Source organism: Glycine max, chromosome 3, assembly GCF_000004515.6.
Source record: "Glycine max cultivar Williams 82 chromosome 3, Glycine_max_v4.0, whole genome shotgun sequence".
Lineage (NCBI taxonomy): Eukaryota > Viridiplantae > Streptophyta > Magnoliopsida > Fabales > Fabaceae > Glycine > Glycine max.
In genome coordinates this window covers 5,074,365-5,093,579 of record NC_016090.4, presented here as the reverse complement: position 1 = coordinate 5,093,579, position 19,215 = coordinate 5,074,365, and the positions used below count along the sequence as shown (strand labels likewise).

The 19,215-nt window shown below is 34.7% G+C and overlaps 1 protein-coding gene across 7 annotated transcripts; it reads left to right on the top strand.

Moving 5' to 3' along the window:
• The first annotated feature begins 11,440 nt into the window (after positions 1-11,440).
• On the top strand, positions 11,441-15,341 carry LOC100812513 (clustered mitochondria protein). Of its 7 annotated transcripts, XM_014773490.3 has the most exons (8): positions 11,478-11,754; positions 11,888-12,023; positions 12,152-12,280; positions 12,557-13,127; positions 13,774-13,873; positions 14,143-14,263; positions 14,623-14,731; positions 14,812-15,341. In XM_014773490.3, exons 5-8 carry the CDS (start codon positions 13,840-13,842, stop codon positions 14,965-14,967), a joined length of 420 nt encoding a protein of 139 aa, XP_014628976.1. In that variant the 5' UTR covers positions 11,478-11,754; positions 11,888-12,023; positions 12,152-12,280; positions 12,557-13,127; positions 13,774-13,839; the 3' UTR covers positions 14,968-15,341. The 7 variants fall into 7 exon arrangements, 6 of the variants coding, with proteins under 6 accessions (XP_040870301.1, XP_040870298.1, XP_040870302.1 ...); XR_003266445.2 differs by having other exon boundaries at positions 11,441-11,754; positions 12,557-13,873; positions 14,619-14,731; XM_041014367.1 differs by having other exon boundaries at positions 11,477-11,754; positions 12,205-12,280; positions 12,557-13,873.
• The last annotated feature ends 3,874 nt before the right edge of the window (positions 15,342-19,215 follow it).

The following is a 19,215-nucleotide window of genomic DNA, read 5'->3' as shown; positions in this document are numbered from 1 at the left end:
CATAATAACTCAATCGGACCAACAAACGAAAATTCATGATTACACATTAACATTGTGTTAACATCAACATCATCTTTCAGTTGCATACATTGAAACCGAAATTGATTACCTGCATACGTGAAAGGCTGCCGGTAGTAAATTTCATCCAAAAATTGCTTGTCGGTTAGCTTAAGGGTATTGTGTATTCTGGTTTTTAACGTTTGAAAATCACACCCGTTAGGTACTCGAATGGGAACTGGAGTGGAAGCTTGGAAGGAAACACCACTGTCGTTGTGAACAATGGATACATTTGGAAAAATAAAACCTAATGTGGAGTTCACAACTGTCTGACTGCTTGTCTCTCTCAAGAATGCCATAGTTTTTTTGTAAGACTTGGGTTGATACTGAAACTTGTGCTTTCTTACAAGGTTAGGTTGTGCCATATATATAGATGAGTTTTAATATTAGTGCTGCATTTTTTAAAGATTGAAAATACGCATGCACATGCTTTCTGTATGTGTTGTCAACTACACAAATGACATGACATGCTTTAGCTTGCATCAGATCTGCATGTGTAGTCATGCTGTGCAGGGTCCTTTCACGCGCTTTATGTTAATGCAGACAACAATTTATCAAACACGGTTTTCCACAATGTGTAGTCAAGTCAGACAACGATATATCATACATGCTTTTTTAGAATTAAGTAATAATTTTGTTGCATGTGGATGTAACAAATAAATTACATGTTCAAAATGATCAGGCATTTATAAATTACATGTTCAATCATCATTTAAGTCAACATAGTCTCTCTTGAACATCATGAAGCTCTTGTAATGTTGCATTCTGCTAATATATGGATTTGGCCATGACTTCGCTTGCGGATGACAATTGCTAGACCATAACAATGATACAGGCGGTAAGGGACAACGTTCTTTTAAATAAACCTGTTGTGTATGCAAAAAAAATGTTAACTCAATCCTACAAAATTCATTGCATAATCATAAAAAAAAACACTTCATATCTACAATGTACCTCAACAAAATGATTGTCATACACATGACCGATACAAATTATACGATGCAATGAAGAATTTGTCAGCGGTTGACTTCTAAGGGGAAAGAATGTCATGCTTTGTTGTTTAGACAAGGATACAACGATTATGTTATACCTTGATGCAATGACATGTCCCATATCCGTTATATCCATCCACTTATCCGTTGTCACCTGAATAAAACAAATATACACGTCAAACTTAATTTCAAACTAAAGTCTTAAAAATCAAATTCATAAATTACATACCTTGGTTAACCCATCAACAAGTAGTGACATCCTTAATTCCTCTAATCTCTCCGTGCCACCAAAGAGCTTGACATAGTCTTCTGAGAAATTGGCAAGTTCTTTAAGCAGATGGTTGTGGACCACCGACCAAGAGTCTTGACCCATTCCTAATAAACCGGCAACCGACCAATATCCACAGTTACCATCACCTTTGACATCAACAATCTTATCAATGAAGTCGTGCATAAATGGCTGAAACTGGTCCAACATGGGCATCATCGTTCTTCAAATCGGTTGCTCAGAGGATGATGCAGTACGTCTCACGGACGAATTTCTATTTTGTTGCGATTCAAAGGCATCTACATACTCCCAGTAAGATGGATCGCGCTTTGTTGACCTTGGGTTCCTACTCGTAGTTTTCTTCGGTGCCCCCTTTGTGTTAACCTTTGCTGGAGGAGGACACATCGAATTCTGATCAGGGTGTGCAATTTCCCAAAGATTACTTCTTAGAGTAAACTTGCCACAAACATCAAGTTCTTCGAATTTTTGGTATATTGTTTCCATTACGTCCTTGATGCCCACCTCGGGCTCAGATAACCCTTGGTCTGAAAAACTGAGTCTCCTCCAGAACATATGAATTGAATCAAGTGGGATGCAACCACCAACATATTTGGATAGCTCACAAGCACAAGGAAGACCAAGCGTGGTTCTCACCACGCAACCACAACTTGAGGGATTATTGCCAGCATAGTGAACACGCTCAAATTCAGCAGCAATCTGATTTAAAGCATACCTTGAAACCATTCCAAGCAGCCTCTTGTATAAGGTTTTTTGGAACACATGTTCAATGACATGTGTACTTGTTTCAAATGATGCTTTAATCTGTGTGTGCTGCAACGTAATCATGTTATTCACGACATCCCACACACTGCATAAGTCTCCAATGCTATTTTGTAATAGTCTTTTTAAAGACGAGTGAGTAGATTCAACCCTACATTTCAAATACACAAATAAAAATAAACATATACAATAATACAATTCCATAAATTTTTCAACGTTAATAGAAATAATTGAACAGTTTCATACCTGTTTGTTGTTGTGTTTCCTAAGTGCATCACCTTATTAGTCCAGGCGAAAACAATTTTTTCCTTGTGTGGTATTATCCATGTTTCCTTGACATAGTCAACAAATATTGGCCAAGGTGCGCATGCTACTTCGAACTTCTTCAGGTATTCATCAAACTGTTGTTCTGAAGGACAATCAGTCAGAGATCCCCAACAATCCATGACATAATCCCAAGCATTTTTTTGCACAATTAGTGATTTACATTTAGTCTTCACATTCTTGTTTATATGAAAGATGCACAACAAATTTTTGCATTCAGGGAATACATCTTTCACTGCATTCATCAATGTTTGGTCTCTGTCAGTGACAATAACTCCAGGGAGGGCATCACGCTTTAAAAAAAGGCCTCGGAAGCGTTGTAAAGCCCATACCAAATTATTAACGCGTTCACCCTCCATATATGCAAAACCAACAGAGAATGTCATCCCAGTCGGTGTCATCCCAACAAAATCGAGCAATGGGAGTCTATACCAGTTTGTTTTGTTGGTGTTGTCTATCAAAAACACCAAATTGCATGTGTTGACTAACTTCACTGAATCAGGGTGACACCAAAAGATATCACGAACCACGTCTTCATCCTTTATTCTATGCCAATAAATATATTGATCACGTTCAAGAAGCTTCATCAGATGTTGCATTTCAAGATCGCTTCCTCTTATGGAAGAACGGAATGCACTTCTTGCATTGTATATCTGTTTAATAGTCGTACAACTATTGGCATTGTGTTCCTTCAGCGTTAGCAGAATGTTTCTTGGCTTCACCATGGACTTCGTCATATCAGCAATAAGTGTCTTTTCAGCTTTAGTCAATCGCCCCGCATATGGATGTCCAACTAATGACTTGGCCAATTTATGATTATGCACTCCACAAATCAACTTCACCATCCAGCCTTCTCCTCCAGCCACTGGCTTGCAACAAAGCTTGAAGGGACACCCACATTTCCTAGTCCCAGTGTCTCTTCTGATAAATTCTTTTTTCCTACATTTATACTCGCCACTCCTTTCACAGCCAATTAACACAAACGTACTCCTTCCTCTACTACCTGTGTTTGTGTCCGACCTTAAAATCACCGCCACAAATCCGTTTTCATGAGCCACAGATCGAGCCCACCGCAAAACATCCTCTCGGCACTCAAACACCTACAAAAACCACATAATTTAAGTTTTCTACCAGTATTCATTTTATTGAATATGTGACAAGCATTAACATTATAACCTGAGAAGTCTTGAACGCTTCCGAACAATCAACATGTGATTCATTCGCACCACATGATTCTGCATTTTCATAATCTATATCTGCTCGTTCAGACATTATTTCATACATCCACTCATCTTCATCCATCTAACCAAATCAAACAAAAAATGACCATACAAAAAAATTAGTAATTTAAAATAAAAAAGGAAAATTAATGGAAAAACAGATGCAAAAATGCAAAAACAAATGCAAAAACAGCAAATACAAAAATAATACACTTACGGATCAAGTTGATCCGTAAAAAGCTTACGGATCAACTTGATCCGGAAGCCATCTGTACGTCCGCGACGCACAAACGCTATTTGCGTACCTTGTTTGCCGCCACCGACCACCGCAAAGCTTTACGCCGGTAACTTCACCTTCACCGCTGCACTCAACCTTGCTACCCCCACGAACCAGAGACAATGCCGTAGGAAAAAGTGGAAAACGAGAAGAAAGCTTTTTGAAAATGGAGTAAGAAGTTGTTCCAGAAAAAGAAATGCCATTTTTAAGGAAGAAAACTGATAGGGACAATTTTGGCATTTCAAATTTTTGCTGGGTGCACCAGCAAAAATGCTGGGTGCACCTAGCAGCACTCTTTAGAGGTCGTCACATTTCACTTTCCTTGTCTCCCAACCCTTAAGGCCCATGAGGCTCATAATGGCTATGACCTAAATCTTTGACCAGTACCCCAACTGCCTCCGGTGCATCCCCATAACTCACCAACCGTACCACATCCTTTTGAAATCCTTCCTTAGTCAACATCACCCTATTTTCGCCTACACGATAAACCTTTGACACCTCCCCTAGTTGTTTTTCCGCATTCATTTCCCTTTTGGTGCTTGTTTAATGGGTTTGATGGGTTTTTTCTCTCTCTCATCTCCTTTGATGGTTGTCACTTCTTTCCCTCTTTGCTTATAATTTGAAGTTGAACCACTCTTGTGTGTCAATGGATAACCCTTGCCTTTTGTGCCTTTTTAGAACCAGTCTCCTCTACATTAATTTGTTTTTCCTACCTGTTTTTTCCCCACCACCACACAATTAGTTATTGTTGATCGTTGCCCCCTTCCTAAGATTGTTTCTGGCATGTTGGTGTTGCCCATAATGCAAATTTCTCCTCTCCACTTCCTCTAGTATCGTCGCTTGCTTAATTGACAGAGGGCTTGAACTGCCTTGTCCCCCCCCCTTCATCAAACAACATGGATTGGCACCTTCCTGACTACCCTCACAACAACACAACTTCCTTTCCCTATCCATTCCTTCTTCAATCAACCATACACCAAACCCCCTTCCTCCCAAGTTGTATTGCTGACAGACATTTATTGGCATTTGTATTGAGATCCAAATAAGGACTTTAGCAAAATCTAATATGTTTATGTTGTTAGCTTCATTAGAGATTTCCAACAACTCCCCTACAGTTGCCACCTATGAAGCCTAGATACGAGATACGATACGAATATGATATGACACAGATACAGAGATACGACATATTTTTAAAATTAAAGATACGATACGTCTTGGATACGTTAATAAAATATATAAAAAGTTATATATAGTTTCAGATTTTTTTTTTAGAACAGTTAGATTTTTCATTGGAATAGTTGAATTCATATTAAAAAATAAAACATGAAAAATCAGGACATAATATCAATGTTGCCTAGACTAGAAAATGATATGAAGCTTGAGATTTAGAATTCTGATATGAAGCTGCATGTTCAAAACAGAAGTAAAAATATGAAAAATGTGAACACAAAAGGAAGCAATTCATGGGAAAAAAAAGCAAGAACAAAGTAAAAAAAAAAAAACAGAGGATACACAATAGAAAAACTTATTTCAAAAATAGAATTTAGAAACCAAATCATTATCATGTCATGATTTTTAATTGCATTTCATAACACTGATAACAACAATTGTGCCTCCATTCCATTAAAGCATAGTAGTATGCATAATATATAGTTAATCAAGTAATCTAATATAAATTTGCCAAATTCATGGCAGGATAGCCAATTTACCCACTTGATTCATTCCACCTTGTAGCTCAATTCAGCAGCAAGTCATTACTTGATACATATTCAATTCACAATTAATTCAGCCCCATATGATACATATTCAGCTTCGTAAAACAACAAATAACATAAATCATCATCAAATCAAGAAAACCTAAGGTTTATAACATGAGCAATAGCTGCACCATTAACACCCAAATGGAAAACAAACATAAATAAAGGATCCAATGCTATGTTGGTTACATCTTCTGTCACTAGACAAAACCAGAGAAAGAATCATTAGAATCAGAAAATGATAGGATATTGCAGACTCAATGAGTACCAACTAAATCTGATTTTTGATAGGACATTTTCACCTATGTCTGACCAGAAAATGATACCTTCATGTGGTATTAATTCTTTTAACTTAGAATTCATAGTTGGACCTGCTTCCAAGCAATCACTCTTCTCTTCTGTAGGACAAGCTCCATTAAGGGCGTCTTCCTCAACCACAAAAGAGATAGTGACACTGACAAATTGTGAGACTATAATACCATATCAATTAGTCAACAAAAACAAACAAATTGTGAGACTGAATCACATCAAACGCCTGTAATACTTTGATCATTCATTCATTTGTCATTAATTTATAGCTTTCATATAATGATCACAATTTACAAAAAGACATACTTGTGATCATAAGCAAAAAATATAGTTTCTACCCTATTTCACATAAAAAAAAATACAGCTTTCATATAAGTATTGGCTTTATACAATAGCCTATATCAAAGTATCATTACTAGTTAGAAATTACTAAATTATTGTCAAACTCTAATTGTTTCATTTTCTTCTCCTCCATTGCCATCATTTAAGAAAAGCATAGCTTCTAAATCTGGCTCATCAAGAGATAAATCTGCCATTTCAAGAACACCAACACTATCATCAAGTGGATCATGTACATCTCCATTAATGTCCCACAATCTTATCTCTCCTTTTTTATACCCTTCCTCTTTTCTAGACAAAAAGCCTAAGATTAGAGTGCACAAAAACCAAATCTTCAGCCCTCTTTGGATCCTTTTTGTTTCTCTTCAAAGAATGAATAAAGGAGTAAGTACTCCAATTCCTCTCACAGCATGAGGAAGAACATGGCTGCACTAGAAGCTTTAAAGCAACCTTTTGGAGTATAGGTGTAGAGGATCCATGCATAACCCACCAAGTTTTTGGATCTAATGCCCATCTATCCTCAATTGAATCACCCGCACAAGATGAGAATTTAGAGAATTCTTCATAAACTTTTGTCCTAACATTAACATGTGGAAAATATCTCTTAAGACATTTATTCCTTTGGCTAGAAAGTTCATCATCTCTATGAGGAGGAACCTTATTTGGAACCTCATTAAGCCAATTATCACTATAGTACCTATAAAAAAAATATATGTATACATTTTAGTCATACTATGGTTGAGAAAGAGCTAAGCTAAGCCATACACATTATTGAAAAATTGATATAAAAATATTACCTTGGATTTAGAGAATGAGCTAAGCAATGAAGTGGATTACAACTCTTACTCCACCTAGAATTAAGTATTTCATGAATAACTTCAAAGAAACTAGAAACTTCATTTTCTAGCACTTCATCATGCCTATAGATGGTTGTCTTCACCTTTTCTATCATAGAATCCCACATTTCATACACTAAGTGAAGATTAGAAGCATCGGTGTCACATATTCTAATCATGCTATATATAGGATCCATGAAAGAAAGGATGTAATCAACTTTATCCCACCATATATCATTCAAAATCAACTCTTTTACATATGCAACTTTTTTGACATCATCTTCTCTATAACTATTCCATTGATCATTAATGACCATATTTTGCAAACAACGTTTCAACAATTTTAATCTTTTTAACATGACTATCATAGAGGCAAAACAAGTTTTAGCAATTGAAAGCAATTTAAGAGAAGAAAACTCATTAAAAATTGCTAATCTCATTGAATGAATCATGATGAAAACCTTGATAAAAGAAGCATCACCAATTACTTTAGCAATCCACCCACATTCATTGAAGACATTCTCATTACCATCAACATTCTTTGGAGCACAAATGTTTTTCACTCCAAGATTCAAAGTATGAACCACACAAGGGGTCCAAAAAATATGAGGAAATTCAGCTTCTATCAATAGCCCAGCTGCCTTACAAACAAGAGCATTATCAGTTATGACTTGGACTACATTTTGTGGCCCTACCTCCTTGATTACATCCTTTAATAAGTCAATCATGTAATGTTTGTCCTTGTACTCCTTGGACCCATCAATGGCCTTTAAAAACATAGGTCCTTCTTCAGATATAGCCATGAAGTTTATCAAAGGTCTTCTTTGAGCATCTGTCCAACCATCTGCAACCAATGTAACTCCTTTTAAACTCTACAAAGATTTGATAGGTTGAAGCAACCTTTCAATATGAGACCTCTCTTGCTGTAAAAGACTAGTTCTCAATGCGTTATAACTAGGAGGAAGAAACCCACTTAGATTATAGTTAGCAGCAAATGAATAAGAACTAACAAAATATGGATTTCTAGCAAGATGGAATGACAAGCTGGCAGAATAAAACATCCTTGCTATCTCTGCTCTAAGATGATTCCTATCCTCAATATTAAATGCACTCTCTATATTGCTTGATTTTCTTCTTTTTGGTGGAAATGTTGGTGGTGTTGGAGTCCTTTTGTCAGTAGGTAAAGGAACATTCTTAGACTTTAATATGTTTTTAGTCTCTTCACAAACCCTCCTCAAATCAACAAAATATGCATCAGTAACTTTCGGACAAGTAGCTATTCCATTACCACAAATTCTGAGCAAATGTGCTTTAACCCTAGAGTATGAACTTTTGACAACTTTTTCACAAAAATTACAACTCCACAGCCTATTACCACCCCCATCTCCTATCTTTTCCTTTATTGTAACAAATGACCACAGTGGAGCATGGTCATCTTGATATTCCGAAGATGCAAACATTTTTGTTATACGGGACATCTTTCACAGCACAACAAACACACCCACAAACAAGAAACAACAATGATGGGAACCGATGATGACGAGAATCGACGGCAACAAGAGTGCTTGCAGAACTGCCAATGAAGAGAGCTGTTGAAGAAGAACCAGTCGTTGAGAAGAAGGCGCTGTTGAAGATGGCTTGCAAAACTATCAACGAGGAAGAAGAACCACGTCGACGCGGAACATAATCACTTTGCAGCTTTGTTTCAGTTGTCACGTAGTGTGGAGAAGAAAAGAAAATGGGTTTGAGCTTCGTAAGCATGGAGAAGAAGAGAAGCAAATGGGTTTTGTGAAATAATAAAGCTTCTGTGTTTAAAAATCATAAAGAAGGGGTTAAACGTTGTAGTCATATCTGAGCCATATTGGAGTCGTATTGAAGTTGTGTCTAGCGTTAGGAAGTCGTATCTAAGCCGTTTCCCAGCCATATCTTGTATTTTAAAAAATAAAAAAAAAAAAATTTGGATACTCCTAGGATACGTATCCGGCTGTATCCGTGGAGTATCGGTGTCGGATACGGGTGCAACACCGACACTTTTCCTTTTTTCACGTATCCGGGCTTCACAGGTTGCCACAAACTTCTTAAACCTTTCCTCGTTCCATAGATTCAAAGGCACTTCTTTCAAGCAAACTCACATGAGTTTGTGGCTTGGTACCATCCATGGTTGCAAAGCTCGATTGAATCAAACTAGGTGCCAAGCCATTCCTTTTTATCTTTTATGATCACCTCCAAGTTATCCTCCATTCCTCTTGAAATCAACATCATACTATCTCCCACATACCTCAGTCTTATCGTTAAAAACTAATTTATGAAGAAAGTTTCCTTAATGTTAAGAGTTGATTTCTCTTTTGAAAATCTCCCAACATAACTCCTCTGTATCCAATCTCCTTTAGATTCTTGCATCTTAACTCACACACTTCCCCCATTTTGTTGTGATGTCTCCCCTTTGGTTTTGGCCACCCATATTGGTTTTCCAGAGCGCACAACATGTGCGTATGAGCATTCCTCCCTCTGCCTGGCATCCTGATGATTTTTTAGAGTGCTTTTGTTTCTCCACCCCTACTATAAGGTATTTTGGCCTCTCCATTCACCCCTCCATTTCTATCACACCTTGGCAAATGCATTACCATTTTCAGGTCCCCAATGCAAAATTAGTTACGTTTCTTTTCTAGTTTTACTACATCCTCCACACCCCCGAACTTGATGAATATATATCATTTCCCTTCCTCACTTCTTCTTGATGATATGCAGATATTCGTGACCTTTCCCCATTTCCTAAAAGTATCCCACGGACTTTCCCTAACCAATGATTCTAGGAGGTTAGAGAAGAAGAAACTAGTTGTGTAGCCCCATATAGTCTCTTGTCCTTCCTCCCTCCCCCCACCCATTTGGTTCCTGCTCTCACCAACTCTCGATACCTTCAATTGTCTCTCATATCTTATGTGATTCACATGTTGCTTTATCAAACTCACAAAAACCCTTGTTTCCTCTAATTTTTCCTCCAAGAGTAGGTTCTCCTTGCAACGTTACTACAACCTTTTGTTTGTTAGGTTTCAAATGAAGGAGAACCTTTGATATGGTCTCACCTCGTAAGGAATATGTTCTTTTGTGACTCTACTACATGGGATTCCTTCATAGTGAATAGAGGAATATATGGAAGTCGACAAAAAAAAAAATTGGGTCTCTTTAATTTTGTGAAAAGATTGAGGCTTTGTGCTAAAATCTTGATGGGGTTGTGTGAGGTTTTCTTTGGAGGAGGGTGATTTTTCCAAAAGGGGAGTGTATTTTCTGAAAGATAACAGTTGTATTTATTTATGGGCTAATTACTACAAGAAAAATGACATATGCTTACGGAGGCTTTTGCCTACACACATAAATTAGTGTAGGTAAAAGTCAAAAAATATGTATACCTACAGTTGTTTGTCATAGGTAAAATTCAAAAATATGTACTTATTATTATTTGGTGTAGGTAAAAGTCAAAATAACTTCTACTTATAAATGCTTAGTGTTGGTAAAATTTCAAAAAACTTATACCTACAATTACTTGGTGTTGGTAAAATCGTATAAAACTTGTACCTATAGTCCATTGGTGTCACTACAAGAAAAATAACCTATGCTTACAAACGCTTTTTTCCTACAGACATAAATTAGTGTAGGTAAATCTCAAAAATACTTTTACCTACAACTGACTAATGTAGGTAAAACTCAACCACTTGTACCAATTATTATTTGATGTAGACAAAAGCATAGTATAGGCAAAAAAAATCGCGAAAGACATTTAAATGATGTGGCAATATTAGTATTTGTTTGATTAAAAAAATAGAAAGAGAGAAGCTTTTAAAAAATGAAGATAAAAATAAAATAGTGAGAAAATATATAGATTTCTAAATTATTTAATACGAAATATTCAAAATATAAAATAAAAGTTTCTTGCCCGTACAACAATTCTATTTATAATAATTCTATTTAATTCAAATAAGATTACATTTAATAGAAGATACACACCATTTAAACAAAAACAAAAATTAATTTGTGTGATGGGATTTGAATCTATCCTTGTGTCGGTCCCAAATATCATTAATAATTTTAAATGCATTACCATTCTAAGTAAAGAATTAAAGACCCCCAAATTAATAATCAATTGTTTTCGTAATAATACAATAATCTACGTGTGTTAGCCTTATATCCAGCCATATCCAACTCATCTACGGCACACGATACAATTTTTTATGAATATTATTAATTTATTTTTTTTTTACTAAATTATAGGTTTAAAGAATTTGCCATATTTTGTCGATAATTATTTTTTTTGTTAGAAAGTATGATTGATAATTTTTAATAGAGTATCTATTTTTATTTGTCTACAAAATCTCATGTTTGAAATCGCGTTTTGCATTTTATAATCATAAACCCTAATCGCGTGTGTGTCGTTCACTACAGAGCTATTGCTGAAGCTGGAGGAGCTCTGCGGCGCCTCTATGAGGCACCTCCGCTGCCAATTACCTTCTGAAGACCTCAACGCTCTTGTCTCCATCACCTCCGACGAGGATCTCGCAAAACCTCATCGAGGAATACGATCGCGTTTCATCGCCGAAATTGTATAAAGTTGTATATTGATTATAGTTCGTGGTTATTAACTTATTGCAGATACATTTCAAGCATCTGATTTCTCGTACTTGTTTATGGTTTAATGGCTTGATGTATTCTTAATTTGGTTTCATGTGTTAGTAGACCACAGACGTGATGCAGTTAGGGCTGAGAATGCTTTGACTCTTCTTTATGGCAATGAGCCAATTGGCATGCAAAGAGACTGGAATGAAGAGCTGCAGTCTTGTAGAGAATTTCCTCATACATCTCCTCAGGAGAGGTGCCTTTATTTTCTCTCATTCGTATAAATGGATTTGGAACTAGGCCTCTTCTTTAGTTTGGTTGGTCAGCAATAACTTATTATTATTGATTATCTTTGTTTCTTGTGTGATTTATTTATTGCTGTAGGATTTTGCGGGATAGGGCACTTTATAAAGTGACATCATACTTTGTTGATGCAGCTATTAATGGTGCTATTGGAGTGATCAGTGGTTGCATTCCTCCGATAAACCCGACTGACCCTGAATGCTTTCACATGTTAGTGTCTTTTAAATCCTGAAACTTTTTTCTTGAAATTCTAAATAGTTATTCCTACATTTTACTAGTATATTATTTTAAAATGTTGAAAAGTAATGTCCAGAGGAAGTTTCGTGTCTAGAGGAACTGAATACAATCATTCATTGGCCCAGAAATATTACTAGTGAAAAGCATGTTCATATACTTTGTTGGTATCTTTGATATTGCCTCTTTACCCACGAGTTTTCCTTTGTACTTGGAATGCCTTTTCGCTCATTGTTGTAATTTATGTGATAGGTATGTGCACAACAATATATTCTTTAGTTTTGCTATTGATGCTGACCTTGAGAAGCTGTCAAAGAAACTTGTGGATGCTAATTCAAAATCTTGGAGCTCCAGCTCTTTGCAAAGTTCTTCTGATAAAGATTCCATTCCAGTTCATGGAGAAAGTCAGGTTCCTAATGGGGGGTAAAGATGATGGTTTAAGTTCAGAAGATCTTAATGGCACAAAAATTACTCAAGATGTTTCTCCAGAAGCTCAGCTGGCTGAGAATGAGCAAGCCACATATGCTTCTGCAAACAATGATTTGAAGGGCACAAAGGCTTACCAAGAAGCTGATGTTCCTGGACTTTATAATCTTGCTATGGCTATAATTGACTACAAGGGTCATAGAGTGGTAGCTTAGGTGTGTAGTGAACTATGAAGCACGGACACTCCAGTCCCTTGCCGTGTCCGGTGTCCCACACGCGTCCGTGTCAGTGTCCGACACCGACACGATACCCGTACTACGTTCTATATTTTGGACATTACAGGTGTCCATGTGTCCGTGTTCGTGTCGTGTCCGGTGTCAGTGTCGATGCTTCATAGGTAGTGAAGCACAAATTTACCTATTGCTGACTTTATCTTTTTTAAAAGAAAATTTGGTTATAGTTCATAACATCAATTTGTCTTAGAAGCATAGATATGGATTTTTGGTGTTTTAACTAATCCTTTATCCTTTTGAAGTTATTTGCTCCAAAATTATTTTGAATTGCAACTGAATGGATTAGAACTTGTCAAAACAGCTTCACAATGGTGAGAAAAAAGAATTAGGACATTCTGAAATGTGTTAAGTTGGTTTTAAAACATGGCAAGTCTTTTAAATTTCTTATTTCTATTAGCTTATAGGATGAACATATGTTGTATAATATTTTTCTTCAGTTATTTTCTTTATTATTATATGAACTGATTTTATATTCATTTCAGTACATAAATATATTTTCAATATCTTTTATAAGTGCTCTTTTTATTGTCTGATTATTGTTAACCGTGCAGGATAAATTTTTGTGATGTCCCAAATTGCTTTCTATTAATAATTCTAGGATTGGTTATAAAGTCTATAGAAGTTTATATTGTTTCACTTTAGTTATGTGTTGGATTTGTACTTAAAATTCCTTAGTTTTGTAATTTGAAACCTCGCAAAATTCTCAATTTAAATTGTTATTTTGATTTCAAATTGTATATTCTCCTACAGAGTGACTTACCAGGCATTCTTCAAGGGGACAAGTCAGACTCTCTCTCTTGTACGGCTCTGTTGACAATGGAAAGAAAATTTGCTGGATTTTCATTCCAAGGTAAGGAAGAAGGGTGTGGCAGTTTAACATTGTCTGATTTGAGTTTTAAGCATTTTACTGAATACTTATTGTGGGTTAATTTAAATTGTAAGAAAATTTGTTGTTAGGGTAAAGAAAATAAGTATGTATTAAATTGCATTATCTGTAAAGTGTAACTACGCTTTCTTTTTGCCCTGTGTTCTTTATCAATTGGTATTTTTTCTGTATCTCATGTGTTCCATATGAGATGGATTTTATTTTATGTCTGCTAAGCTTGTTTATGTTATTAGGTGTCAGAGGCTGCCAAAAATGCCTTCATTTGAAGGAACATTTAGTCCTTGATGGATCTGGAAATCTTTTCAAATTAGCTGCACCAGTGGAATGCAAGGGCATTGTTGGTCGTGATGATCGGTAATTATTTTTGAGTTAGTTGATTATTTACAGTTTGTGTTTTGTTGGTGACATGCTCTCTGCCGATTTCCTAATGCTTCATTTGAAAGGCATAATTTCCAATTACAAGAAGATTTTGATTTTAACATCACTAATCTATTTGTTTCTTTTATGTATCAACTCCGTTCTGGCTATTTTTTTTTGTATGTTATTTATTGTTGAATATGTGTTGTTCAATGCTAGTACATTTGAAGTTAATTCTAGTTGTTATCTATTGCAATGTTCCTAGTTAGTTTATTATATCTATTTTTTCCAGTAACCTATTGCCTGTTGTGCTTTTTATATGCTCTGATGCTTTGCCCTTTTTGTAACCAAGTCAGACATTATCTTCTTGATTTGTTGAGAGTAACTCCTCGTGATGCCAACTATACTGGACCTGGTTCCCGATTTTGTATCTTGAGACTAGAATTAATTACTGTCTATTGCCAGGTAAGTACACTATGATGTTGAGAGTATTTGGGTTTTGTTTGTATTTTCAATTTTCAACAGCTGGCTCTTTGTGGGAACAGGCCCAAGTAGCAGAGACATTGAAATCTAAGGAGAAGAATTTTCAAGAGGCAGACAATTTGGCCATTGAATCTCAAAATGGGCAGAACTTTTCAATGCTGAAAAAGTGTTTCTTTGCCATTGGAAAGCTTATCCAAATGGGCAGTATCTTTAGTTGATATTTTATACATTTACCTACCGTTGAAGATGATAGGTACATATTAAAGACTTTTACCTACAGTTAGGAGATGTAAGTAGAAGTTAATGACTTTTACCTACACATTATACATAGTAGGTAAAACCTATAGTGACAGACAATTAGCCGTCATTATACGCCCCTCAAAGTTGACGGAAGAAATGTCCGTAGGACAAAGTTTATCATACATTTAGCTACAAATTTTTTATTTATAGTGACAATTTTTGTCTGTAGGTATAGGTTATTTTTCTTGTAGTATAAACTTTATCCCTATGTCACATAATTGACCCAAATTCCAAATTTACGATTAGTCTGGAAGGGTGAAAGAGAATAGAATGAAAGAAGATTGAGAAGAAATATTAGAATTAAAGTAGTGTGGTAGATGTGTGAGACCTACACCTATTTTTGAAAAGTTTATCTTATTTTTAAATTTTATTAAATTCAAATTCTAGAATCTACCTCAATTAGTCAATTTATTAGGTAATTTTAAATTAATATTGTAACTCTTTTTTTAAAAAAAGTTGGACTAGCCTGCATTGGGCAACTGAATTTTGGGCCTCCCTAAATGAGAAATAAATCAATTTCAAAATTTTCAAATTCAAAATATATTTTTAATTAGACTAAATAAGTCATCTCAATAAGTTCTCATTTTAACATTATTTTTCTTGTATTCCTTAACTGGTTTTATTCCAACTCCTTGTTATGGTGTTTTTGGAAACAATTTTTCGAGCTATGTCTACCTAAAATTAATAAATAACTAAATATTAGCAATTTTTAAGGAGTAAAAAACTATGTTGAGTCATGGTTTGATTCCAGGCAAAGATTTTTTTTTAAAAAAAAAAACAGAAAAGCTCAAAGAAATTCATTAATAATCAGTGTGAAAATGCATTTTAACTGTGTTTGAATTGATGGCATCTCTAACACACATTTTAAAATTTTCATTTAAAATGAACTAAATACATTTGCTGCAGATTGGACGTGAATCCATTTACAACGTTGAACAAGACACGCATGAAGTCAGCTTCTAGATTTTAAAGCATTTTAAGCAATTGACGTGATTAGAAGTGGCAATCAAGTTTGCTACACGGCATAGCAGCCTACATTTGTTAAAAGCATTATGGCTAACACGTTAATATGATCAATTATTTAAATAAAAAGTTTCGTGGTAAATAAGAAAATTAAAATCATCATAGTATGTCATGACAAATAAAATTCAGGAGATAACTTTTCTAATTGAATAAAGGATTGCCAACGTATCAATTTCGTGCAGGCACGCAGAGCGCCTCGGTGACCTATGTGAATCTTTATTCGATTAATTAATTGTCACGTCTTACATGAGAGATTCACCAACACCAATATTTGGAATATGTTTTGTTTTCATATTTCAAACCTAATAAAACTTTAAATAAACCAAAACAGGCAAGACATAATGTGTTGCCTTTTTTGTTTCTGTTTTTTTTTTTTATTTTTTTGAAGTAAAGGAAGTTTGACTTCATAGTTCATCCGGCAATTCCTCACCCGGACAACATTCATGCGAGACATGTAACATTTTCCAACTAATTAATAACATGGTGTGCTGGCCACATGCTCGAAATTGACATTTTTTTAATAAAAAAATTGTGTGTTCGTGCAACAATTCATTTTGCTTTTTAGAAGTGTATTATCTGTCTCTAGCTAGTTAAGATAATGAGAAATGGAGGAACATTTCAACTTTCTAATCTTGCATTTTATATATTTTAGTTTTTTTAATAAAATAAATTAGGAATAGTATTACAGGGTATTTTACCATTTAGGTAAAACTTAGGTTGGCTAAAATACCCTCTAATATAATTTTTTTTTAATTATTTAGCAGATCTTCTTCCTTTTACTAAATTTTTATTTTAATTGGATCTCAAACATTTTATTATTTGGGTCCTCTTGTCTAATTGTTATAAAAATTGAACCGTAGACACTTATTAGAGGGGCAAACAGTGAACTAGTGTTTTTTTTATATTGTAAGCATAATTAAGTCAATTGAGAGAAATTCTTAAAGAATTCTAACCTTTATAAGTCAATTCAATCAAAGTATTTTTTCACAAGTCTCTTGCACTTAGTTTTGTAGAAAGTTAAAACTATGTAAAAAATTCTTACAATTCACTTTATTGTGCTTACAACACAATTTATAAGCATCAGTCTAGTTTTTTACCTTTAATATGATATTTGAGGTGAATTTTTTATAATAACAATTAAATAGGAGGACCCAATTTTAAAAAAAAAACAGTCAAGACCACAATTAAAAGAAAAAAGAAAGTTCTTTTTGTGTTGTATATAAAGGTGGAGGAGAAGTCTTTTTGTGTGGTTGAAATGGATGAACGAGTCAATTGTGTCCTCGTCCTTTAGTCGATCATCCATATCAACATTGGTTTGACACTTAACTACGGATAAAGACTTACTAGGACGTGTTTATAATAATCCATAATGTCATTGCCTTTAAAAAAGATCCATAATGTTACATTCATCACATATTACTCTTGCAAAATCTGTTGTGCAATGTATGCTAACTTATTTTCGCAAAACTTAATTGTCTTTGATTAAAAAAATTATACAAGGACAATAGAACCTTGACTATTAGAAAGGGCTGATTGAAGATAGTTTTTAACCGTCGTTGTTGCCGACATCGTTGAATGTGCTTAGACTTATGACAATGGTTTATCAATCGTCTTAGAAGCATTTTCCTCTAAGATGATTATTATGCCAAAATCATCTTTGAATAGAGGCTATTCTAAGACGATTTCAAAGACATAATTGTCTTAGAAGATCTTCTATTCAAAGACGATTTTTACAATGTAACCATCTTTGAATGTGTGTCACTCTAAGATGGTTACGACCTAAAAATCGTCTTTGAATGATGAATCTTCTAAGACGATTATAATGTCAAAATCGACTTAGAAAATCTCACATTCTAAGACAATTTTAGTGTCATAACCGTCTTAAAAAATCTTACATTCTAAGACGGTGTTTACGACATAATTGTCTTAGAATAAGAACTTAAAAAATAAAAAAAATTATTTATATTGCTCTAATACAATTGAGAGATATGAAGTCAGGGAGCTGCAAGATACTGTCACTGATATGTCACGGGAATAAATTCTTTCTAATCTTCATCCAATTACCATAAGTTGACCAAATATAAATGAGGGATTTTATTGAAACAATAAAAGATTGACTAATGTAAAAGAAAAAATACTTGAAGGAATTATATCTTATTTCAAGTTAAGTTGATAGATGCAGAGAGATGGAGGTAGATAGAGCACACTAGCCAGTAGTGGGAAAAAAATTGTATAGAAAAAATTAATTTGGATAAAAGGCTTCGTCTATGAATAGTTTCACAATTAAATGTCTCTATTTTTCATTAGTTATCCTTGATTCTCCTTAGTAGCTTTGTTTGTGACATTAGCACTCTATATGGTTTCAGAATAATCGTATCTTCGGGTGTGTGTTGTATTTGTGCATCATAAGTGACCAGGGTGGAAATGGTAGACATGAGATTGTAGGATAAGAACATGTGACATGAAGTTCTCAATGTGGAGGTCACCATCATCGACTCATTGTATGCAAGGTTTTAAAACCTTGTAGCCAATTGCAACATCAAGGATTCAAGACTTTTTAATCTCTACTATACGTGTAATTTTGTCTAATATTTTGGATCAAAACAAAACTGTAATTACATCTGCAATTAAAATTCTTGACACTATATGTCATATTGTTGTAGGGCATACATTGTGTACAAAGAAAGTAAGTACAAAAGGAAAAGTAAAATAATACAGTCATGATACTATATAGGTGGAAAAACCAGTAGAGTACAAGAAAAGTTACTTGTGGAAGTGAGATGGAGTTGAGTGGTGACACAAATTGATGATCATCTAATTAAATATTGTATATCGTACTATGGATTCGAAATAAACAACTATATGATGAGTAAATTAGCAAGGATACAAACAAAGGTATGTAGTAGTATAAGATAAATGAAGCAAAGAATAAGATAAGGGTAGGGTAAACATTGTTTCACATTCTTTTAGCACTTTTGTGGCCAATGAGACTACCATTCTTTGTAAAGTATCTTCAAAATTGCTTACACAAGGCTAGACTCTTAAAAGGTAAATGCTATGGTTGGTTTACACGTTTCCATGTAAAGTCCAAGGATAGGAAAGTTGCTGGAAACTTGAGGGAATTAAACAACAAAAGCCACCAT